Source organism: Garra rufa, chromosome 20 (assembly GCF_049309525.1).
Source record: "Garra rufa chromosome 20, GarRuf1.0, whole genome shotgun sequence".
Classification (NCBI taxonomy): Eukaryota; Metazoa; Chordata; class Actinopteri; order Cypriniformes; family Cyprinidae; genus Garra; species Garra rufa.
The window spans coordinates 23,682,822-23,708,920 of NC_133380.1; the positions used below are offsets into that span (position 1 = coordinate 23,682,822).

A 26,099-nucleotide genomic window follows, 5' to 3' on the forward strand; every position below is an offset into this window, starting at 1 on the left:
AGCCTAATTTATTTGTGTGTATTCAGATGGTTAATAATGATTTTATCGACAACACTACTCTTTTCAGTTTTAAGAGTGGTATAGGCTACAACATAATGTATGTGCTGTCTTTACAACATATATTCTCTTTGTATGCAAACCCTTATCTCTTTTCATAGACTGCTGAAGCAACTAATTGCAAATGTTATGCAAAACTCACTAACAATGAACAAAATTGAGTTTACAGTGTGTGCTACCAACCTACAATGGTAAAAATCCACCTACTCCTACTTTCTTCTCCCAATGAGCCGTTTGTGTCTGCATCTGCAACCCAATGCTGCGTCACATTGGCAGTAGCTCCGCCCACGACCGATGACGAAATCTCCCCTATTCGCGTAGCTCCTCCCCCAAGCGCTATAAATACGGTCCGCCATGTTTGTCTCCTCACTAGAGCAGCTAGTTGTATCTCAAGAATGTCTCAGCCACATGGTAAACGATCTAAATGTTTCGTTCTTAGCTGTAAGAATGAACACAAAAGTGTTCATTTACTCCCAGCGTCTGAGCCACTGAAGATGCAGTGGCTTAGTTTTATTTTTGGAGGGAAAGTGCCTAGAAATTTATGCAAATACGTATATGTTTGTTCTAACCATTTTACACCAGACTGCTTTGTAAACGTGGGTCAATACAATGCAGGATTTGCTTCAAGGCTTTACATCAAGGATGGATCAATACCAACTGTCCATACTCCGACTTCACATCCTGTTAAAGTAAGTATTTATCTGTCTATCAAAAAGCAGATGCTCAGCCCTCTGCTGGAAAGGGTAGTGGGAAGCAGCAGCTTATTTGCATTTAAAGAGATATTTCGGTGCTCTCAAATCTCACACATTGGCAGTAAATGCTTTTCACCAATTTACATGCTCTCACACCACACCTTGTGTTTCTCACGTGATAAGTAGTTCCTCTAATGTTAATGGAAAAGGCACAGGCTTGCGGAGGGAAGTTCACAGCCAAGTTCATAGCTGTCTTAAGAGTTAAATGCCACCTACCAGCCAATATCAGAAATTAGAATTTGTTGTTTTCGGGTAAATTTTGTGGACCACGTTGTGGTCTCGGAGCAGACGTTTCATTTGTATTTACCTAAATTAACTAAATAAATGCAGTAGGTAACCCCTTTTTTTGTAGCATTTTCAGTTTATGATTCCTGGATGAAACAAGACAAAAGTCTGTGATCAAAGATTATGAAAACTAATGTTGGGGAATAGTCTAGCCAAATTAGTGCTAAGTTAGCTCTCCAACAACTTTAAGTTTTGGCTAGATCTGAGACTAAGGAAAGGACTAGAAAAATAATAAATCTCATAAAAGACAGACAAATTCATTCAAATAAAATTGTTTTATATATTTCAATGTATCAACATTGTTGGGAAGGTTACTTTGGAAATATAACAGGTTACAGATTACAAGTTACTCTATTTCAAATGTAATAAGTAGTGTAACTATTTCAAATTGCTTTACAAGTAATGTAACTTATTACATTTGATTACTTTTTGATTACTACATTTCTAACAAATGTTTTCAACTGGCAGGGTTAACAAGACAGTAGTAGTCAACACTAATTACTGTCAGATTTACAAAATCCTTCATCGCTTGAATTAAGATTATAATAATTTAATTTTAAAGCACAGCCACCACAAAATCTGAATTTAGCACCTCGTTTTACTTTGAGATTGTTCTGTGGTTAAATACAGATTTAAAATTTGAAGATATAGTTTAATAGCTATGATACTATTTTTGAAATCAAATCCTTCCATAGCTATGACGGGAAACACTGGCATCTAACAATGCCTTGGGAAAAAAAAAAATTATTCTTAAACAATAAAGCATATGCATACACCTAAATTGGAAATAAATCAGTTACCGAATAAGCATGCATCCTATTCAGTGTCCTAAACTCCTGAAACATTGGTGTGTCATATTTTAGAGCAGTCAATGGAGTTTGGAAAAGAAATCAATCAAATCTGTATGTGTGAAAATATTCAGATGTAACCCCCTTTGTAAACGTTAACATTTTCATAACTGTAATTTAACTATACATTGTTTCTCAGTAACTGTAACAGATTAGTTACATGTATTTTGTAATTAAATGACTAAATTCCATTGTATGTAACTAGTTACTCTAGTTAGGTTTGAGCCCCTACCACTGTCACAAAGGCATCAAAATGTGCAGCAAACACTTGCAATACAAAATGCCATTCATAAGTTAAAATGTGTACTCTCACTCTCACACACATACACACACACACACACACACACACACACACACACACACACACACACACACACACACACACACACACACACACACACACACACACACAGATTGACATCCATGCTCAGGGCAGGTTCTGCAATCCTACTGTATGAATACATTATGTACATTGAGCACTGCTGTTTAGGTGGCTTGTTTGTGGCCAAATTTCTTTTTATTTTTAATGTGTTTTGTATTTTTGAAATTTTATTTAATTTGTATAAATTTGGCTTTTATCAGATTTACCAGTTATAATTTCTATTTTGTCCTGGCCAATTATTAACAGTAGATAAAATTGAGAGAACTGCATGAGACAGATACTGCTGCAAATACTTGAGTGGTTCCTCCCCTAACAGTAATTTCACTCCAAATTTTGCTAAAACCTGAGAGCCCCATTTATTCTATTCCATCCAAAAGATGCATTTATGGCAAAGCGGAAGAAAGTATTTATGAGTCATCCAGCACTACACGGGGTTTTGTCCAATCAGACGCTCTCTAGAATGAGAATGTCCCTCCCACTACATGATCTCTCTTCTCTTGTCTAATCATGGTTCGCCGGTGTGTATTTGGCTGTTCTAACGCACGTACTTTATTTTGTTTCCCAACCACAAACTGGTTACGCAAAAAGTGGCTAGAGTTTATACATTTCGAAGAGGGGGGTATTTGCCCCAGCTCGCGGCTTTGTGACAGGCATTTCTCTGACGAATCCTTCACCAATTTGGGGATGGTTACTGCTGGAATAACGTGCTACCTTACGTTAATAGACACGGCCGTTCCCACTCGGTTCACTGTAGGCGCTTCTCCTCCCGCACGAGTAAGTATTGTTTTCTTCTAAAGCTTCTAAAGGCATTATATTAAAACCTTTCATCGAATATAAGCACTAAGCTCGCCGACCTCTCTCTGCTGAGTGACGTAGCAGCGTCATGACGCAGAAATCCTTTGAACCGGATCTTTCGAACCGATTCTTGGGTTAAAAAGAACCTGTTCGCGCCAGAGAAAAAGAGTTGGATTGCCAACAACTGAACGAGCATTGAAACCGATATGGTGAAAAGGTGCGTTCTAGGTTGTTATCCCCACAAAACCTTGTTCCCTTTCCCCAAGCTACCGTGGTTGCGAGCCCGCTGGCTTGAGTTCTTGCATTTTGAGGAAGGAGGAATATCGGAGAGCTCGCGTTTGTGTGGGAAGCACTTCGCTCCAGAATGCTTCACAAATTTACAGCAGTACGAAATGGGCTTCGCTGACTTTCTTAGCTTGATAGACATGGCTGTCCCGACAATATACACCGTTGGTCCGGCACCGAGTGTGAAGGTAAGTAGTAGTTACGCCTGCCTGGTTAACATTGCAGTTTATTCTATGGAAGACCCGCCCACTTTGACCGGACGTAGCAGTCTGACTGACATGTAGAACTACCAAACATGTTAGTTTTATTCATTTAAAGAGACCGTTCACAGCAAAAAGTAAACCTCTTTCATTTTTTACTCACCTCTTAATGTTTCAGACATGGCTTTTTCTTCTGTAAAACAACAGAAGTTTGTTTTGGTTACCATTGATTTCTAGTTATAACTCACTTGCTATAGAGGATTTGCACTTACTTCACAGTTTGGTCAGTTACCCGGATGCGTGGCCATGTTGGTGATACTCGGATGTAAACAACAGCATTAATTGCATGGATATACTACTGGATGCGTTGTTCTGCTAATTTATGCTGTCTAAACCACGGAAAAAATTTGTGGAAGCTGCTAAATTAAATAGAGAAGTACTTAGTAAACAGTATGGGGTGCGATGTTTTGACAAACTAAAGATATGTACAAGCAGTATTAAGATATTAGCTAGCTTAATATTTCACCTACCTGAGTGGAAATTATATGAACAAACACAAATGTTGTTAAGATTCTTGCCCTGAAAATCCTGGTTCAGTTTGGCCACCCACAAATACCTTTTGTTCCTCAGACTGTTTTTGCACTCTTCTCCTTGATTTGCTATAACTTTTGCCAGTCTATAGTACTTAAAATGTTTTTCCCGGTCCGACCGATTAGTACAGCCCAAAACATGACAATAATTGACCATTTTCAGCAGCAATAGTCAGCAAAATATGCAAGTTTTGTTCGGTTCAGTGGCATTGTTTACATTCAGTGCCAGCAACGTGGCCGATTGATGACACGTCGTGAAAACCATCTAGATCAGAGGTTTCAAACTCAATTCCTGGAGGGCCACAGCTCTGCAGAGTTTAGCTCCAACCAACTCCAACTCACACCTGCTTGGAAGTTTCTGTAGTAATCCTGAAGACCTTTATTAGCTGGATCAGTTGTGTTTGATAAGGGTTGGAGCTAAACTGTGCAGAGCTGTGGCCCTCCAGGAATTGACTTTGAGACCAGTGATCTCAATAGAAGCTATAGAAAGAATATTTACATTGCTTTATTTCTGTACTGCTTTTTTCGTAGCCAATGACACGAGAGGTAGGGTGCCAATGTACACCTACGTTTCTGAAGAGTGTGGCGGTCCAAGCAGTACGTGCCCCAAAAAAGCCAAAACGGAGAAGTAAAGGTAGCCGTTTTAGCTAAAAGTTTACTTGTGAGTTAACTTTTGTGTTTTGCTTTACTGGTTTGATTTTAATTTTAATTTGTGTGTTTTTTAATAACAGCCATTCAAGTGAAACCACTTGTGAGTCATTGTGAAAGTGTGTCCGGCTCCGATGAGGATTTTTCCGTCAAATCTGAATCTTCATTTACATTAACACCAAGTAAAAGACCACGCATGGAGGATTCCCCAGAGGGGTCACCGTACAGCTCGGAAGAACCAACAGATGACACCCATGTGCCTAAAATAATTAAAGAAGATGACATAAAGTAAGTCTGTCCATGTTTCATACGGAGTGTCGTTCTGTAAACACGCAATGAGCTACATGTTGGTATCAATTCAGTCAAATCCAGAATATAACTAAAGTTCACACCAAGAACGATATGGTTATTTTTTATAGCTGTAGTGTGTGGACTTCCCTATTGTATAATTAGGACGGTTATTCAAACATTATAATTATGGTTTTAGGCGTGAACAGGCCTTTAAGCGATTGTTCAGCCAAAAATGAAAATTACCCCATGATTTACTCACCCTCAAGTAGGGCTGTCGCAATAACCGCAATATCGCAATACCGCGCTATTGACGTGCATAACCGCAGAGGAATGCAACAACCGCAGCAACCGCGATATTTGCCTGTTTTCTTTTTTCCTAAGGATTTGCCCTTCTCACTTAATGCCTGTGCACTGAATATTAAATTAGTAATAAGTTAGTAATGATAACATAATGTGTTTATTATGAGGCTCAGTAGATATGCACTTAACAAGCCTAAACAGACAGCGAATGAGAGAGAGATCGACTGACCATGTGCGATTACCTGCGTCTGTCTTTCAGATCGAGTCATGTATGTATGTGAAACTAGCTTGTCATGTCCAACGAAAGTGAAATCTCTGTCTTAACATCGATGCTCTGCTGGTCAGCTGAGCCTTTAAAAGTGGCGATTAAAGTTAAAATGATTTTAACATCGTGTTTCATTACGTCTCTCTTTGAATAAATAAGCGTTTTTGAACGTATAGTTGAATGAACGGATTAAAGACTTACTCAAAGATAGTCTCTTGCCTCCATCTTGTGGCGTAAAAATGAAACTGCACTGACTGACAGCTCGCCTAAAATACGCAGGTGAAATACTGACAGAAAGTCTCTCGTCCAGTCAGACTGGAGGGTGCGCGCTAACTGTTATATACACGAAGATTTCAGATGCAAAGCCTCTAAGTATGTCTGACATTTTTCTTCAAAATTTGCATTTCTTACTGGCTAGGTTTCTATGTAAGTACTGTTTACTTCACTTCATATATCAACGCGATTTGGTTTCGGATTATTGATTTCTGAATATGACCTTACATTGTAACAGCCTACACACAATTATATGGCGGTAATACCGCATACCGCGCTACTGAGCCACTCAAAATTACCGCAAGGGAAATTCCTTAACCGCGACAGCCCTACCCTCAAGCAAATCGTAGGTGTATGACTTTCTTCTTTCAGACAAATACAATCTGAGTTATATTAAAAAATGTCCTGGCTCTTCCAAGCTTTATAATGGCAGTGAATGGGTGTTGAGATTTTGAAGTCCAATAAAGTGCATCCATCAATCATAAAAAGTGCTTCACTCGGCTCGTTGATAAAGGCTTCCGAAGTGAATCAATGTGTTTGTGTCTGATAAATTTCTGTATTTAAAACTTTATAAACTGTAGTCTAGCTTCCACTTACTGTCAGATGCACATTCACGAGAGAGTAGCGATCAAGTGGATGATGTAGGTGTAGCGTAAGCTCTAGTGAGAAGCTATGAACACAAAAGCGCAGAGGAGAGAGCAAAACAAAAAAATCCACTGAAATGCCACTCTTGTGAACGTGCGTACAACAGTTAGCAGAAGCTAGAGATTACGATTTAAGTTTTAAATGCGGATATTTAGATTCAAAAGGCCTTTATTAACCCCACGGAACAGTGTGGTGTACTTTCATGATGGATGGTTGAACTTTATTAGACTTCAAAATCTCAACACCCATTCACTACCATTACTAAGTTTGGAAGAGGCAGGACATTTTTTAATATAACCCTGCTTGTATTTGTCTGAATAAAAATCACATCCCAATATATAATGTATCTGTAATATTACAAAAGTGAAACACAGAGTAAATGCTCTTAATTAGAGTTCACAAGCAGATTTTGTTTTTCTAAAATTATTTATAATAATAGATTCAGCCCTCTTACAGTGACAAATTGGGTTCACTTTCTGGTCATGAAGCATTCTTTTGCAATAATAAAATATTTATGTCAAAAATAAAAACAGCTGTGAAAGAGAAGTCACAGATCATTAAAAAAAAGCATACAAATAGCTATTTTACACAGTTTATTGAAAAAGCATACATAAGTTCATAATTTGTCAGTAATTCTGATTCATCTAATATTGTTTAGTACTTAACACCCCTCTCCACATCCAATTAGTTTCATTCTCCAATAACTGTAGCCAAGATTGCTCTGTAATAATAGTCAGAATCAAACCCGGAGAGGGAAATGCAGTTTCTAGTTTTCCACCTTATCAGTAACCTGTTCATCCAAGCAGGCCTGAACAGAAAGCCTGGTTTTATTTCGTCCCTGTAAAACACATACCGTGTGTAAACATAGTAATCCCACAAACTTGGTCCATTAAATATCAGTTCGACAATACAAGCGGCAAGACAACTGGTCCAGTACTCCCACTTACATTCACTCCAACTCTAAACCTACAGGCATCTTCCTCTTCACATTACATCCATCTTTAGAATAAAGATTAAGATTTTTGCAGAGAATGCATAGTGCAAATGCATCATTCTCCAAGGATCTGTGCTTTAGTGTTGGAATAAAATAACAGCAGAAAAGTGCGAGGGTGGATGAGAAAGCACTGGGAAGAAAGGCCTGCTGGTTTAGTGTTTAAAGTTTGACAGTGTCAGAGTGTTAAATATTATATAGAAGCAAAGGGGAATGCTTAAAAACATAGAAAACTTGAAGGTAATACCGCATACAAAGACACCACAACGTAACACCAAACTGTGCAAGAGGTTACAGAAGCATCCGCACCACAGCATGTACCCTGCAACGAGTAGCAAAACAGAAACAAAACAGACAGTTCATCCAAAAATTAAGTCATGTAGTCTCCATGTTATTCAAAAACTGTATGACTTTTGTTCTTCTGTGAAACACAATGTTCTACAGAAGAATGAAAATCATACAGGTTTGCAACAACATAATTTTTGGTTGAATTGTCTTTTTAGGAGGCCATACAAACAACAACAAAAACAACAGTTAAAAAATTTGTGTTAGAACACAGCGACACGGAATTGAGGCAGATACACTTTGAAAAGCCAAACAGTAAGACAAGCCATCCCAGTCAGGGATCTGAAAGAGGCATCCCTGGATTTACGTACATTCTGAAATCAGTTAAAAACACACATTGCAATCAGACTGTACCAACTGTATTATAATCCTGGCTCATAACACTGCTGACCGATGTTATTCAGTAACATTTATCAGCACAATATCCTCACAGCTGACACGCACAAAACTCTCAGCCACAGCTGCGCTCACAAACACGCTTTGGAATCAACTTCGAGTCACCTTGAACGATTCTCATCCAAGTCAGTGTGATCAATCACATGCATATGGTTAAAGCATGTTATTTGTAAGGTAGACACTTTTTAAAAGGTTTTGAATTGCTTTCAGTTCAAAGGCTGGACAGATGCGAGGAGGAGATGTAGTCGTGTTGTATATCCACTGGAGAACGATATGTTCTTTAAGCATGACGAAGCAGCCGCAGTAGAGAATTATGAATGTGCACAAAAAACCTTGACACACTGAAAAGAAGCCAAAAAAATTGTTCTAGGGATGTCTGGAGGCTACCAGAGCATGGGTCCTTTACCCCACAAGTCATAGGTCACTTTTTGATCCATGTTCAAGTAAATGATATGGGGTTATGAGAATGAGGAAGGCCTCAAGTCTAAATTGATTTGAATTCAAACTGGAATACCAAGACGGTGCTTCTTTTTCTTAACAGGCTTGAGCCCTGTGAGTCTTCGTACATCGTCGTCACCATCTGAATCCTCCATTTCGTCATCTGCGGAGAACAGAATCTGACCAGCACAGGGGGAGGAGGAGGGCAAAGAGAAAGACGGTGTTCAACTAATCATCTTTTTTTAAAAGCAAACAGGTGATACTGACGTCAAACTAAAAAGTGGAATACACCTCGCAAACCTAAATATGTAGGTACATTCTGACTGAGCTGCTCATCCCCTTACAAGTGAGAAAGATGGATTGAAATTACTTGACGAAACTTACAGATGTCAACGAATTAATATTTGACGCAGATATAACGTCGACACTCGAGATGACTGATCTCTCTGTCAGAGGTGACAGTTCACTGCTCAAATGACTTGCCTTGTCTCAAATCTAGCCCTGCTAACACAACCAAGCAGTAAGCAAGATGAAAGGATATACATGTATTCAGGAGATGTTGTTTGGTCAAACATAATAGAAATACTAGTAGCCTAAGGAAATCTGTCTTCCACTGAAAACCAAGTGCAGCCCTTTCTTAAAAGCAGCTTGTTGACCTAGCATGGTTACACATACTTCAGGTCTGAAGTCATGCACATGTAATGGTCATGCAGATGCACTAGGGAATGTCCCGTCTTGTGTAGAGGAATGATTTTGAAATTAATACTGTAGGTCAAGGGAAAGCCCAAAATATGAGTTATGTCATTTAAAGATGTTTAACAAACAGCAAGTGTCTTGCCAAAGCAAGTCTATGCCTAGATTCAGATCTCACATGTTTAGGCTTTGTTGATTGTTTTGATAACATTTTATATTTTCCTTGAATTATTAAATGTTATGTCATGAGTTATAATTTTATTTTATGGAAATATGTTTTCCTCTGTGGTTTAAACATACAAAATCATTTAATTTCCAATAAAATTGTTAACATTACAAGTGTTTTTTTCCTTTCCCCCAGAGTGTGAGAGTTTTCTTCTTTTCCCGAATGGGAGTCTATGGCAGCTCTATGAATGGAACATGAGAAAATTATGAAATTTGGCACAATTGTTGAGATGGTGATGAAAACGTGATTTGACTAATAATCTCTAAGACCAACTCTACGGTCCACCACCAGTTAAAAAAATCACTTTTCTAAAGATTATTACTTTTGAAGCCTTTTTCTCTAGAATAATTAATTAATCTTTACATTAGTTACCTGTGCACTACAGTGGTTCCAGAATACCAGAATAAAGTCTAGGAGCGATCAGGCATTTGCCGTAAATGCTCCAAGGCTTTAGAATAGCCTACCTAGCCAAATCAGAATCCCACCCTATCCATTTTTAAATCTAGGTTAAAATAATTTGATCTGGCTTATAATTCATGATTTAAAACTGTTTTGCTCTGTTTTGTTCTTCAACTTGTGACTTTGTATGAAATCTGTTTAATGGTTATTTATTTTGTAAAGCACATTAGTCTGTAGCTGCGTTTCCATTAACCTTTTAAATTGCGCAAACTGAAATTGCGAATTAAAAATACGCCTCATGGAAAAGCGTCAATTGCACGAAAACTCCCATATTCATAAAGTTTTAACGCTCGCATGAGGTGGTTTTTCAGGCAATTCGAAAAAGTAATATTTGGACTTTGGACTGAGCTGCACATAAATGACTGAACAGGTTTTTGATATTCACTACTGTTCCAGAGAAATACCTCTCCGAAGTTGGCTGTGACTGTGTTTGTTGACTTATGCTAGTTAGCTTAGAATGCTAATTGGTTAATAGACTAATCTTGTCATTTTTTTCTAATATGACTTTTCAGCTATCATGTTAACTGCACATTAACAATAAGTTAGCTTAGTATGCTGCTTCTGTTGCAGTCATTTTGCCTTACTAAGTATCTTATCTGATATATAGATAGAGTGCAAATTAATGGATAGAGAGATAGGGGCAAATGATTGAATAGATAGATAGAGGGCAAATGATTGGATAGAAAGATGCATGCAGGAAGGTAGGTTGTGTAGCTTGCTTGGCCACATATAACTGCTTGCAGTTTTTGTTCAATTAAATTTTAATTCAATTAACAGCCCTAGGAGTAATCATTCTACCTTGTTGCTGGCACATCAAATCACATCAGATTCAGTAAGAGTAACTTACTTCTGATTCAGAGTCATCGTGTGACAGTGCACGTCTATAGCGCACTTTGTTGTTGCCACGAGGGTCGTCTTCTGCTTCCCTCTCCTCCAACTTGGCTTTTGTTCTACTCTTCTTCATTAAGAAGTTATCTACTACCCAGAACATCAGAGCCTGAAACACACACAAACAGGGGCTAACATTCAGACGAACAGATGTGTTACAACAATGACAGAACCACCTGTCATATAGATTTGCATAAAAGATTTAGAGCATGCAAGCCACATTGTATCCATTTACGAAACAAGCCATTAGGAAAAACTGTATATTTGTACAGTTATGTACAAATATAGCAGTATGTAGCAAAATATATATATACAAAAAAAAATCTTCACATTTAACCAGTGTAAAGATGCAATTACACTACCACACATGTTTGAGGTCAGTTTTTTTTTCTTTCTTTTTTTTTTAGCAAGAATGCCTTAAATTGAAAGTGATAGTTAATAAAGATTTATAATGTTACAAAAGAGTTCTATTTTAAATAAATGCTGTTTTTATACATAAAGAATCCTGAATTTTTTTTTTACACAAAAAAAAAAACTAATAAACTGTAAAAATAAACCGTTTTTTTTTTTTCAAGTTTCCTGACTGAATCTGTATATTAGACTGATTTCTGAAAGATGATGTTACACTGAAGACTAGAGTAATGGCTTCTCAAAATCAATATCACAGGAATAAATGACATTACATGTTTTATTAAAACTGAAAAGAGTTATTTTAAAACATAAAATTTCACAGTATTACTGTTTGTACTGTATATTTAATCAATAAATACAGCCTTTGAGACTTTTTTCAAAAACAAAACGAAATCGTACTTACCCTCAACTTACAAATAGTAAGGATACATAAAGGGTTGTCACTTACGTTCACGAAAAATGGGACGATTAGCATGACGATAGCTAGCTCCAGATGAGGGTTTGTTATGGGGTTGAGCGTAGCCAGCTGTCCAACACACACAAACACCAATCAAATACATCATAATTCAAAGAATTATAACAACCATAATTTAATCACAATTTACATTTTGGGGTGGAATATTTCCTTAAAGCGATAGTTCACCCAAAAAATGAAAATTCTGTCATTAATTACTCACGCTTATGTCGTTCCAAACCTATAAGACCTTTGTTCATCTTCGTAACACAAAGTAAGATATTTTTGATGAAATCTGAGAACTTTTTGCCCCTGTATAGACAGCAACACAACTGATACTTTTCAAAGCCAAGAAAGTCAGTAAGGACATCATTAAATTTGTCCATGTAAAATCAGTGGTTCAACCACAATTTTATGAAGCTACGAAAATACTATTTGTGCGCAAAGAAAATAATTTATTAAACAATTTCTTCTCTTCTGTGTCAGTCTTCGTCACACATTCATGAGAGTCAAAGACTGAGACAAAATTTTTGTTTTCTTTGCACACAAGCTTCCTAGCTTCATAAAATTATGGTTGAACCTCTACCCTTTCCGGGCCTTAAATGTGTCAGTGGTGTTGCTATCTTTGCAGGGTCAGAAACCTCTCAGATTTCATCAAAATACATCCTAATTTGTGTTTCGAAGATGAACAAAGGTCTTACAGGTTTGGAACGACATGAGGGTGAGTAATTATTGACAGAATATTCATTTTTGGGTGAACTATTCTTTAACTGCAAGTTAGTAAAGCAGTATTATGATAATACATTTTCTCCAAACATGTCAGTAAGTTCAGAACATGGACCACAAAATAGGCTCAACATTCATTAGTATTTAACACCTGACTGACCTTCTTCCATTGTGGAATGAGGAGGACCAGCATGATCATGACCTTCTCAAACATCATGATAAGAATGTAGAGCGCACACTGACCCGCCCAGGCACTGCACTGAACCGGCTCACCTGTGTGCAAACATTAGAAATATGTCACTTCAAAACAGTGGTTTTTAACCAGCGGGCCCAAGCAAACCTCCAAGAGGGTCCCAAAGTGACTTAAAATAACGTAAATGATGTATCTTACTTAAATGTGTAGTAGATAACCAGAGGTTTATGTTATTTAAAAAATTCACGTGGGGCGCTATTATTCCGATGAAGTCAAATGGTTGCACTGGTTGAGCTACTGGCGCTACCTGTTGCTATTTTTGCCGCAACACAACTCAGAAAATAAAATACTAATATGAGGCCACATTGTGCAGCTTTTGCTTGTAATTTTCAGTCAAAGGGCAACAAGAGAAGCGATGCAAGTCTTCACTGCTTTCCTAGTGATAAGAAGAGGAGAAAAAAAATGGGAAGATGGCTTTGGATAAATAAAACTTCTGAAAAACCCACTTCTTTGTTTTCTCTACTTTAGCCCTGATGCCTTTGAGGCTTTTAGTAGACCACAGCTACTGAAAGAGCTTACAAACAGCAGAGACAAACAACGCTAGATGCCATCTTGGTGCCGCAGCCACTGAAAGAGTTTCTCCGTGGAGATTTCACTCGATTTCCAGGGGTATTCAGATTTTTGTGGGATAAAATGATGGCATGGCATTTGATTTAAGCCTACGCTTATATCCATCACCACCTGTAAGCTCTTTAGAAATAGCGCCAGTAGCTCATCGAAATAATGGCATCCCTCCCATATTCCAAAATATGATGTGTATTTTTTTTTAAATAATGTAAATCTTTCATGGGTTTTCAGCAAGAGACATCATTTACCTTATATTAACTAATACAAGTCTAAATACCCAGGGTTCCCTTTAAAACAGACAAAACAAAACAAGCATTAAAACATCCAAAGAAAAAAAACAACAACTAAAAATCTAGATAGCTCGCTTTAATTCAACCCTCAAGAGTATTTTTTATTTTTTATTTAAAGAACCAGGACTCCCATGGCCAATAAACCCAATTCCCATAAATGTGAATATATATGAGGAAACCTAGACCTGGAAAGTCATGTAAATGAATAAAATCTTAAATATATTTTAAAATCTTTATTTTATGAATCACAAAAAAAAGAAAATCACAGGGCCTTTGAATATTGATATAGGAGGCCATGAGGTGAAACAGGTTACCAATCACTGCTTAAAAAACATCATTTCCTGTTCATTAATCATCATAAATGTCATTTTACTTCCTAAGAGATCTCACAACCCTGTGTGTGCAGTTCAGTGATTGACCGAGAACAAGAAACTGGTGTTAAAATTGGTTGGTTGAACTGGTTGAATTGTCATCTAAATTAATTCAACATCATTACATTGCATCACTGCCTTGAAAGATGGTCTGAATAGTTTCTACTGATGAAAGCTTTATATAAAAACACTGTTAAATCATTGATTAGACTTATTGTTTGGTTTCAGACAGTCTGTGAAGAACAAGATTTCAATCATAATTTCAAATGAATTTCATTCAGTGAACACAAATCCAACAATGGTAAGGAATAAAAAACGGCTGATTCAATTTCCCATGCATGAGTCTGAGGACTGCCCTCTTTATATGAGGCCACATTTACATAAAGCAGCTCAGTGGAAGCGTCTAGTCCATAATTAACTCACGGTTCCCACTAGATTTTCAATTTACTTCTAACAATTAATGTTAAGGCTCATACCATACTCTCCAAAACGCAGCGAATCCCACTGTCTCCATTCAACCACAGCGCTAACAGCCTTCACGCCACCATAGATCATCAACATGCCCAGTGTCGCATCCAAAAGGAAGTTGATCAGGTATCTACGGAAATAAAAAACAACACAGAGTAAGTCGCTGAGCACAGCTGATGACAAATATGTAAATCTACAGACACAAAACACTACGGGAAGTACAAAGATGTGTGGGGGAAACATTGAAACAACGACGCGCACACAGACTCACAGTGAACATGGGTCCTCCTCTGTGAGGTCAGACAGGTAGACATTGGCAAAGTGAATGAACAGCATCCCTATGGCCTGTTTGGAGGTGTCCAGAAACCTGAGAGAGGTGAAGGGGAGGAGGGGGCGGTGAGAGGGAGGAGACCTGGTTAGAACTCACCGTTAAGTCACGAGGGGAACGGGGCTACAGAGGGCCGCTAGACAGATCTCTGGTCAGTGGAGTGCAGCATTGACCGTGCATGTGTTTTAAGTATCTAGAGCTTGCTTATGACACAAAATGGCGGTTTACCAGATTCTCCAGGGTCTCCGTTCGTGCTTGGGCTCCCTGAAGCGTTTCACTGTAGAGAGGAAACAGAAGCTTTCATATTGGTAGCAGGAAAAATGGGGTGATCAATAACGTCTGCCACAAGGAGGTAATGCTGATGTTACAAATTCCTTCCTGGCACTATCAGATATAGTGCTATGAAAACACAGAGGTCAATAAAAGATACATGACTTTAACATCTCAAATGGAGAAGAGCTGAATGAGGAACTGCTTCGTCATGGGTTTAAAGTTTTCTGCACTCGCACGCAAAACTAAACCTGTAAAACACAATGTGCAACTGAAATACTAATAAAAGATTTTAACAAACTACTTAAGGTTTTTTTTTTGTCCATTCTTTCAATAAGCTGTCTTTTAATTTTTAATTAAAGAAATTAGTACCTTGAAGAGTTAGTTCACCTAAAAATTAAAATTCTGTCATTAATTACTCGCCCTCATGTCGTTCCAAACCCATAAGACCTTCGTTCATCTTCAGAACACAAATTAAGATATTTTTGATAAAATCCAAGAGCTTTCTGATTCTAAACAGACAGAAATGCAACCACCACATTTAAGGCCCAGAAAGGTAGTAAGGACATTGTTAAAATAGTCCATGTGACTATTTAAACAATGTTGTTACTACCTTTCTGGGCCTTGAACATGTCAGTTGCGTTGCTATCTATGCAGAGTCAGAAAGCTCTTGGATTTCATTAAAAGTATCTCAATTTGTCTTCCGAAGATGAACAAAGGTTTTACGGGTTTGGGAATTGCTGCTTTTTAGGCTGTGGAAACCGCTAGCTGCCAAACGTGACCCAATGGTTCACACAAATAAAGGCCAGCCTGTTTCACACAATGGCTGTTTGTTTGTGTACAGCTATTAACCATGTGTCCCCTGAACACAATCTCCTCTTTACAATTACAGCTTGCATAACCACTGGCAGGAGATGACACACAACTAAACTTACAATTTCACACCTCTCATATATTCCTGACTTACCCTGTTCTATCTGACTGTTGTACTGTTTTTTTCTAGTCTATTGAATTTATAAGGTGTGTTCACACCAAAAAAAAAAGAAAGAGATCTAAGAGTTGGGTGATCTCTATAGTAGCCTGTTTCTGCCACTGAATTTAAAAAAAATTATTGCGACTTTTCTGTCTTTTTATTCTGTCAGAATTGTGATATATAAACTCACAATTGAGAGAGAAAAAAGTTCTTACAAATCAAGTCTTTTTCTCTCAATTGCGAGTTACATTATAATTTTCAGGGGAAAGAAGACTGATATGTTCTCAGAATTGCGAGTTTATATCTCATAATTCTGACTTAACTCGTAATTGTGTGTTATAAAGTCATAATTGCAAGATATAGACTCAGAATTCTGACTTTTTTTCCTCAGAATTGCGAGTTTATATCTGACAGTTCTGACTTAACTTGCAATTGCGTTATAAAGTCATAATTGCTAGATATATACTTGCAATTCTGAGAAAAAAGTCAGAAAGGTTAGTTTATATCTCACAATTGTGAGTTTACAACTGGCAATTGTGACTTTATATCGCAATTCTAAGGAAAAAAGTCATATTTGCCAGTTTATATCTTGGAATTCTTGGACTTTATAACTCACAATTGAAAAAGTCAGAAACATTTTAAAAAGTCAGTTTATAAACCCATAACTGTAAATTATTATAAAGTTATAAAATTGACAAACTCACAATTCTGGGGAAAAAAAGTCAGTTTACATCTTGCAATTCTGAGTTAATGACTATAACTCGCAATTGTTTATATCCCAAAGAGTTTAATTTGTGACTTTATATCTCGCAATTGCGAGTTCATCTTACACAATTCTGACTTCATTTCTCAGAATTGAGAGTTTGTCGCACAATTGTTAGATAAAAAGATGCAATTAACCTTGTAGATTAACCTGGCAAAAACAGGCTTCCACAGATCTCTGGGCCACTTGATGGAGGATAAAAACATCTAATTTAAAGCATGCTTTAAGTCTATTCTTTTTTTTTTTCCCGTGAGAACTGTATTCCTCTGCATACAAACACAAAATGATCCAAGCAATTATTAGTCAATGAAATAAGATCCAATTTTAATCACACAGTGCTCAGAAAAAAGTGATCTCATTCCTTGATGTCAGAATTGTTATAGCTGTGGTTTGGACTTCACTGTATTTAGAATGATTTTTAAAAACTTTACAATCATTGTTCCTTATATGAACATCCCTTTCCAGATTCTTCTGTGTCAATGAGACATGCTAGAAAGTGTATGCAAGCACACACAAGCCCCAAAACCAGGGGTCTTTAAATGACCTACACAGGAAGATCTGAGAAGGTGTGGCCAAACAAAAAAATAAAGATCTATCATTAACATGTACCCTTTAAATGTGTTCACACACAGTCTTTAATTAAAAGTACTGTGTCAGGTTGACAGTGGTGAGCATGCAGGTGCAGCAATGCATTGCATGATTTACAAACATGCCTTGACCTGCATACTTCTAGGACCAAACCCTTAATTCTACAATGAGTCAACCTGAACTGATCAAGTCCCTTAAAGGGATGGTTCACACAAAAATGAAAATTCTGTCTTTAATTACTCACCCTCATGTCGTTCTAAACCCGCAAGACCTTTGTTCATCTTCAGAACACAAATTAAGATTTTGATGAAATCCAAGAGCTTTCTGACCTTGCATAAACAACAAGGGTCCTACCACATACAAGGTCTAGAAAGGTAAAATTAAATATTAGTGGTTCAACCGTAATTTTATGAAGCTACAAGAATACTTTTTGTGTGCAAAGAAACTAAAATAACTTAATTCAACAGTTCTTACTTTGCTGTCTACACAAGGGCAGAAAGCGTTTGGATTTCATCAAAAATATCTTATATCTTTCTATATTTGTGTTCCAAAGACAAATTAAGGTCTTAAGGGTTTGGAACGACATGAGGGTGACTAATTAATGACAGAATTTTCATTTTTGGGTGAACTATTCCTTTAAATGTTGCAATAACATAAAAGTACAGACAGATGTTTTCTTCCATATTATGACGTACATTCGAGTGTAACATTATCAGAGAAAAAATAACTTTGGGTGACAACTTGATCCAGCACATCTTTGTCTATCAGATTTTGAGACGTGGCCGTTGTACTCAAATGCGGAGACAGATGAATGCAAGTTTAAAGAGGTGAGTTTAAGTAGACTAAATGATTGGACCTGAAGTCCTGAAAACATCACCAGAGAGAAGCCTGTCATTTTTTCCCAAAGGTATAGTTATAAAATTTTTAAATATTACGAGGTCAAGATTTTTTATGACTCATTTTTTACAATAAGATCTAAAACATACATTTAGAAAACTGATTGGGTGAGTTTTCATTTCATGCAGACTTTAAAAAAACAGTTCACACTAAAATTTGCTGAAAATGTAACAAGATGTAGCCGAGTTTGTTTCTTTATTGGAGCATATTTGAGGAAATTTAGTACTGACACTGGACCAGAGTCAAAAATTAACCAACTTGCCACCAAAATGAACAAAAACGCCCCATAAATTCAAAGGTCCCATAGAATGCATTGAAACAACATTTCAAATTGTTCTCTGATATCTACATAGGAAAGGGCAAAAAATTCCGGAAATGGTTTTACAGGTCAATTTACAACCCTAGAATTTGTCCCTAGAATGAAATGGTCTGTTATTGGCTTATTTGGAAGGCTCGTGAATATTAATGTGAGCTCTGCTCTGATTGGCTGTTTCACAGAGCTGCTCATCTCAGTAGCTTGCACATGGAGGAAATATTTATTTAATTACGGAGCTCTAGCAGCTTTTAATATGCGGTTTGTTGAATCTGCCGTTTTGAATCCCCGACATTTTACTCTCACTATAGTAATTGCATGTGCTCTGTGTAACGTTATACTGCAGCGACACAAGGACTTACCGCACAGGTTTTGATGCTTTAGTGATGCTCAGGATCTGTTAATCATTCGTCATCATCAGCGTAGTCATCTCTCTCCGTTTATGTGGTAAGTGAAATCTAACTGCAATGTAACAGTATGTACATCTGTACTGCAATGTAACAGGCTACCGCTAGCATTAAGCTAACCATGTCCCTTCAGTAGCTCCTGTTATTTTAATGTACTGACGTTACTGGTGATTGGGCGATGCAAATGTTGGGGGCGTAACTATTAACGATCAGGACTATTGCATAATAGTCGGTGTTATGTTGGAATTGACCTATTTTTCGGTGACCAGATTTATATAAGGAGGAAATAAAGAAGGTTAACCTATACTTACACATAAGAGTGCTGAAGGCCACCACTCCCAGCAGGCCTTGCAGGAAGATGCCAAAGGAGTCCATGAAGTCCCCGTTGGAGCATCCTCGGGTATCAGGATCAGTGGGTGAGGAGTTGGAGGATGCAGACGGCAGCTGACCCCGCGACAGCACACTGACCCCAACACCCGCCATTGCGCAACACTTACAGGATCACGAGTGTTTAGAAAAGCCACAAAATATCAGTCTCGAATAGTGAAGATGATCGACAGGACGATGACACAGCTATAGTACATAATGAAGGCTCTCTCCTATGAGCCTCCGGTCACGGTTACTGAAGCGCAGATGTATCGTGTTTCATACTGGACCTCGATGCGTCGCCATCCAGTTGTGAGCTACCTAATATCTGTCAGCAGGTTGTGCTGTATAAACATCTCCTTCAGCATCAAGTAAACATGCTACAGACTGAGATGTGTAACAGTTAGCGGTCGATGCTCTCAATACTACAAGACACACGTTGTCATGGAGACATTTGTCGGTTATATTATTATAGAGCGATTGTGGTTAGCCGCTAGAATACAAAACTGTGGCTTCACGGTTAAACTAAAGCAGTTAAACGCTTACGGTTAAATTAAGTCACGACATAAGAAGTTAACAACTTCACTCCCTTTAATAGCTCGTTTAGAAATGCAAATATTACGCAGCTCATTGAGTAGTTCTGCTGTTTTATAGCGAGAGTCCGGTTAGGCGCTCCTGTTAGCAAACCAGCTGAGGAAAAAACTGCCACCGCTGCTTTCACAAGAGAAGAGGAGATTCTGAATCTACGCAGATTTAGGAAGGTCGGCGTCCAAACTAGTCACAAACACATCTGGTAAAAAGAGATATTATCCGTAAAGGCAGGATACTTCCTTTTCCAATGTATTCAGGTGCCGTTTACACTCATTACGCGACGGACTACTGCGTCATCACTGTGTCACGTCGTACTAAAGCATGCTGGGATATGTAGTTCTAGGCGATCCCTTGTAGCAGGTGCAATTCATGAAATTAGGTTAAATCTTAGAATTTACTTAGTGAATGACAAAACTATAACTTTATATACTTTAACCTATTTAATCCACTTTTATTTACAAAGTGTGCACAAAAATGTTACCACTTATAACACAATGAACCAAACTGGGGTGCGTTTCCCAAAAGCAACCATGGTCGCAAGTTCTGTCGTTACAATAGAGTTCAATGGAACTAACGATCATAGTTAGCTAACGATGCTTTTGGGAAACGTACCCCGGATTGTCTTTAGTCACAATTGTAAACTGGAATCAAAATGGAAAAGCTGCAAATAATAAAGTAGTATAATTTAATGTATATTTAAATATCAGGGGCATTGTGTGATCTATAATTATGTTACAATTAAAAATAAGAGGGATCATATAAAATGCATGTTATTTTTTATTTAGTACTGAGCTGAATAAAATATTTCACAGAAAAGATGTTTACATATAGTCCACAAGAGAAAATAATAGTTTTAAATTTTAATAATTTATTTAAATGACCATGTTCAAATGTTTACATACACTTAATTCTTAATACTGTGTTGTTACCTGAATGATCCACAGCTGTGTGTTGTTTTGTTTGTTTTGTTAAGTAATAGTTGTTCATGAGTCCCTTGTTTGTCCTGAACAGAAAAATCCTTCAGGTCCCACAAAACAAAGTTTTCAACATTTTTGTGTTTGTGAACCCTTTCCAACAATGAGTGTATGATCTTGAAATCCATCTTTCACACTGAGGACAACTGAGGGACTCATATACAACTATTACAGAAGGTTCAAACACTCACTGATGCTCCAGAAGGAAACACAATGCATTAAGAGAGGTAAATGTAACTTATTTTGGACTTTGGGAAACATGCAAGTATCTTCTGTAGCTTCTAAAAGGCAGTACTAAATGAAAAATATATTTAGCCAAAATCATCTTCATTCTGTTCAAAAGTTTTCACCCCCAGCTCTTAATGCATTGTGTTTCCTTCTGGAGCATCAGTGAGTGTTTGAACCTTCTGTAATAGTTGCATGAGTCTCTCAGTTGTCCTCAGTGTGAAAAGATCTAAAAACCATACATACATTGTTGGAAAGGGTTAAAATACACACAAATGCTTAAAAACCAAAGAATTTGTGGGACCTGAAGGATTTTTCTGAAGAACAGCGGGCAGTTTAACTGTTCAGGACAAACAAGGGACTCATGAAGAACTATCACTAAAAAAAAAAAAAAAAAAAAAAAAAAAAAAATAACAGCTGTGGATCATTCAAGTAACAACACAGTATTAAGAATCTAGTGTATGTAAACTTTTGAATGGGATCATTTTTATAAATTCAACTTTTATTTTCTCTTAATTATATGTAAACATATTTTATGTGAAATATTTTATTCAGGTCAGTACTAAATAAAAAATAACATGCATTTTGTATGATCCCTCATATTTAGGTCAAATAATTAACATTTCGCAGATTCACACTTTTGACCTCAACTGTATGTACAAATTGATGTATGTAAAAAAATGATCAAAAATCAGTAAATACGTTTATGTTACAAAATATTTATATTTCAAATAAACTGTCTGTTAATAGAAGAATCCTGAAAACTGAATTAATAAATAAGTAATAATATTGTAAATAATAAATAATCATGATTTCTGAAAGATTATGTGACACCGAGGACCCGAGTAATGGTTGATGAATATACAGCTTTGCCATCATCAATAAATAAAATTGCAAAATATATTAATATTTTAAATTGTAATATTTCACAATATTACTGTTTTACTGTATTTTAATCAATAAATTCTGCCTTGGTAAGCATAAAATACTTTTTTCAAAAACATAAAAAAAAACTAATGATGCCACACTTCTGAAAAATAGTATACACACAGGACACCATATAATGAGAATGCAAAACATTTACCTAAATATAAATATCTCTATCTACCTCATTTTTCCAATAAGAGCAGGTGCCAGTATTGCCAAGTGGGCTACTTTAAAACTGTTGCCACGAGTTGAAGCGACCCCAATAATGTGATATTTCACCCCAATTTAAAATTTAACAGCAGAACCCCACCAAAAACGTATTTTACAACCTGGAATGCTATTTTTTAACAAGGGAGCCCCCTCGAAACGCTATTGGGCTACTTTTAGTGTAGTTTTGAATAGCAATTGGCCAGGTTTTGTTGTGAAAACCTGGCAACCCTGGTGGGCACGGCCATTTGTAAAATTAATGTGCAAGGTTTCCGGTCTAATCAGCTTCCAGCTTTTTTTAGTGGTACAAAAACGTTTTTGCTGCTTGTTGTGTATCTTACCATATTATTTTGATGTATTATTTTAATTATGAATACAATGGCTTTTAGTTTTGGTATAACAAACAGTTATACCATTTACTGGACTTCGTTACTCCTCTCACTATTTCCCTCACTGATCTGTTCTATTCTATTCTCTATTATCCACCTTTTTTTTTTTTCAACACAGAAGTAAGCTTATGAGACTTCCGGTTCATTACAAACCAGTGTTCATAATTAAGATAATACATTAAAATAACATGGCAAGACACACCAATTTGTAATATCAAGCAGCAAAACATACGTAAACCCAAAAAAAATTATTTTTAAAAGCCACCACCTCCCCAACGACGTCCTTTAAATTCACCTCCTGAAAAAAGAAACCAGAGACAAGATCCTGTTTGTTTTATTTTCTTTTAAATAACATTTTCCACCAACATATAATTAAAAGTAAACCAATATTACTTCAACAACCTTTAATCAAACGGATGAAACCCAGAAAATGAACAAAACAGAACGTGGCCAGATGAGGTTTCACCATTCCAGCACAAAATGCTCAAAGAAGAAGGATCAAGGGATATGGAAACTGTTAAATCAAGAAAAGGGAGACTTGCATATCTCATTTTCCATTCAAATACAATCAATAGATAACAAATCAAATGATGCTATCTGGTTGAACAAGGGGGCATAGCTTTGCAAAAGCAAGACCAAACTAGTTATTTAGACCATTACAATATAGAGGCCCCTGAAATGATTTAATGCAGTATATGCATTTAAACACAGATGCTGCATTCTGCTTAATATTAAAAATATTACATTTGTAATAGTACAAGACTCTTCAGTTTGGTGTTGTTGATAGACCCTGGATTTGCCACTATGAATATTATCGCTATCACAGTCAGTGACATAACCTGAAATCTTTGTGTGCTTATGTCTTAACCATAACACCGTATCACTCTGCACTTTTATTTAATAATGCATTGTTAGGATAAGCAAATGATTATTAGTATTTACAGAAACCACAACGGCCTAATCTTTCACACTGTTGCGTTACAGTGTAATTGCCGAGCTTTTATAGAAAACCAAACCGAAATGGGACCATTTAAGCAGTCCCGCTAAAATTAACATCTGCTTATTTACAGTATATACATTCACGCTCCTGTATGTACACATTTGCATACCACTTACAGTACATGGGCAATGTTTTTTTGTTGTTGTTGTGCTTAAGGTAATTGCATTGTCATCCGCTCTACAGTTAATAAAGGTTTCAGAAACAAGAGCTTTGCTTATTGTTGCAGACACTGAATGGACTAGTTCCTCTGACTCAGGTCTAACCATAACCCTGAGCTGAACTCTTCTTTAAAAAAAGACCACAAACTAAACAGTAATCCAGGCTTAATTTCAGATGGAGAGCCCAGCTGTACAAGTACCAGATTCACCCTGTTGAAAAACACCCCTCCAGTAGTATCTAACGGTACGGGGGGCGTCTAAAGCGCTAAGTGATTTTAAAGGTTCTATGATCCATAGAGCAAAAAGGAAGATCACAAACATAAGGAAAGTCACCCAAAATCTCAAATGCCCTGCTTTTCTTTACAGAATGTTACCCTCAGCTGGCAAACTGTTGGTAAAATGCTAGCTTGACCCGCTCGATGTGATGGCACAGCTTGATGGCAGGGCCGAGCTTCAGGTCCATACACTCCTGGACAGTGGGAAGGTTCAACAGCAGCAGCGCTTGACCGTCAATTTCCTAGAAGGTGAATAAAAAAAAGCTCACTAATATACAATAAACATGTGAGTTAGAAAACAAAGTTTAATCTATGCAATGTATACTATTTATAATGTGGCCCAAAAGGTTTTGCAATCAAATTACTCAAACCTACGTAGCTCTTCAGAAGACATGCGAAAAGAAATTTATATCTTGGCCACAAATGAAGAATTCTCACTTAACTTAATTTGCTGCACTAATGTTTTCCCTTCATTTAGGTAAATCGTTCCCATTACTAATTTGTTCCTTCCTTTTAATTATTCGCTAAATTAAAATGAGGAAACAAATTAGTACAACATGACTGTGATTTATCTAAAAGAAAGAAACCAACTGGTACAACAAGGCCACACTTTAACTAAACAAGGAAACCATTTTTTTTTTGTTCAGATGCTTGTCTTGTGCTGGGCTCTGTATAAACCACATTTCCAGATATTGAGAAACATGTGGCCACATTTGTAACATATGTAGGATGTTGTCCTGATGCATCCCTGATGCCTTCTCTTCTGTTAATCAACCATTATGCCTAAAGGGATAGTTCACCCAAAAACGAAAAGCTGTCATTAATCATTTACCCTCATGTCGTTCCAAACTCGTAAGACCTTCGTAAGGTATTCTCGTAGCTTCATAACATTACAGTTGAACTACTGAGGTCACGTGGACTATTTTAATGATGTCTTTACTACCTTTTTGAACCTTGGACATGTCAGTTGCGTTACCGTCTATGCAGGGTCAAAAGCTCTTGGATTTCATCAAAAATATCTTAGTTTGTATTCCAAAGATAAATGAAGGTCTTACGGATTTGGAGCGACATGAGGGTGAGTAATTAATGACAGAATTTTCATTTTTGGGTAAAATATCCCCTTAATGTATTTGGGCTGTGGATTTATAGTGTGTGTTCAATTACTTGATCCATGAAGATGCGTGCCAGTGGAGCACAATCAGTGGTCCTGATGAAACGCACAACATCTGTGACACTCCATTCCAGTGGACTGCTGTCCAAACACAGCTTCGGAGGAACTTCAGTGCGTGGACTCTAAAGAAGAGACAGCGAAACAGTCAGCACTGCATAATGACAAAACAGCACAAAACGTAGTTATAAAGAGAATTATTTTCTTGAAATGTTAAAAGTACATATTTTTAAAGGTCCCATATTGTCAAAATCGAAATTTCCTGGCTTTTTTCATGATAACTGAGGTCTAGGGGCTATGTAACTACCATATGAGTTTCAAAACAGTCAATCCACAGTAAACTGCACACAGCCTGCTTAAAGTAGCTGTTCATTTTCACGAGCCGCTGTGACTTCCTTACAGATGTGACGTCCGATCTACTCAGTCACCACCCCGAGCACCAATCACGTCCCACCCTCCTTTTGTCAAACCCAGACAACATCACGTCCATAACATTGCTAAGCAACAACAACACGGAAACTAATCTAGAAAACCCTGTTCAGTCGATAGATGTCGAAACTACATCATTGCACAGGCTTCAGAACAACGTGAATATAAGAGACCAGAGGCACGTCAACTTCAGCCTCTTTCACACAGCGATTCCGGTAAATACACGCATAATGTGTCCCGTGATTTGTTCCGGAGTTGT

At 37.1% G+C, this 26,099-nt stretch overlaps 3 protein-coding genes across 5 annotated transcripts in view; 1 reads left to right on the plus strand and 2 right to left on the minus strand.

Moving 5' to 3' along the window:
- The first annotated feature begins 5 nt into the window (after nt 1-5).
- LOC141293246 (uncharacterized) lies at nt 6-9,834 on the plus strand. Of its 3 annotated transcripts, none has more exons than XM_073825280.1 (4): nt 6-746; nt 4,726-4,828; nt 4,926-5,130; nt 8,890-9,834. In XM_073825280.1, the coding sequence occupies exons 1-4, from the start codon at nt 246-248 to the stop codon at nt 8,930-8,932; spliced, it is 852 nt and encodes a 283-aa protein (XP_073681381.1). In that variant the 5' UTR covers nt 6-245; the 3' UTR covers nt 8,933-9,834. The 3 variants fall into 3 exon arrangements, with proteins under 3 accessions (XP_073681381.1, XP_073681383.1, XP_073681382.1); XM_073825282.1 differs by lacking the exon at nt 6-746 and adding an exon at nt 2,421-3,098; XM_073825281.1 differs by lacking the exon at nt 6-746 and adding an exon at nt 2,424-3,592.
- Nucleotides 7,197-20,357, minus strand: stimate (STIM activating enhance). Its single transcript, XM_073825279.1, has 8 exons — nt 19,443-20,357; nt 15,149-15,197; nt 14,864-14,959; nt 14,601-14,722; nt 12,804-12,916; nt 11,912-11,989; nt 11,012-11,161; nt 7,197-8,965 (listed from the first exon to the last, which is right to left on the minus strand). Exons 1-8 carry the CDS (start codon nt 19,612-19,614, stop codon nt 8,849-8,851), a joined length of 897 nt encoding a protein of 298 aa, XP_073681380.1. The 5' UTR covers nt 19,615-20,357; the 3' UTR covers nt 7,197-8,848.
- A 2,771-nt stretch (nt 20,358-23,128) lies between these two features.
- LOC141293398 (scm-like with four MBT domains protein 1) overlaps nt 23,129-26,099 on the minus strand; it is a 41,538-nt gene continuing 38,567 nt past the window's right edge. The window contains exons 20-21 of the mRNA XM_073825429.1: nt 25,408-25,536; nt 23,129-24,485 (exon numbers count right to left, since the gene is read on the minus strand). Of these exons, the coding sequence (XP_073681530.1) occupies nt 24,345-24,485; nt 25,408-25,536 (270 nt within the window). The 3' untranslated portion in view covers nt 23,129-24,344. The remainder of the gene's footprint in view (nt 24,486-25,407; nt 25,537-26,099) is intronic.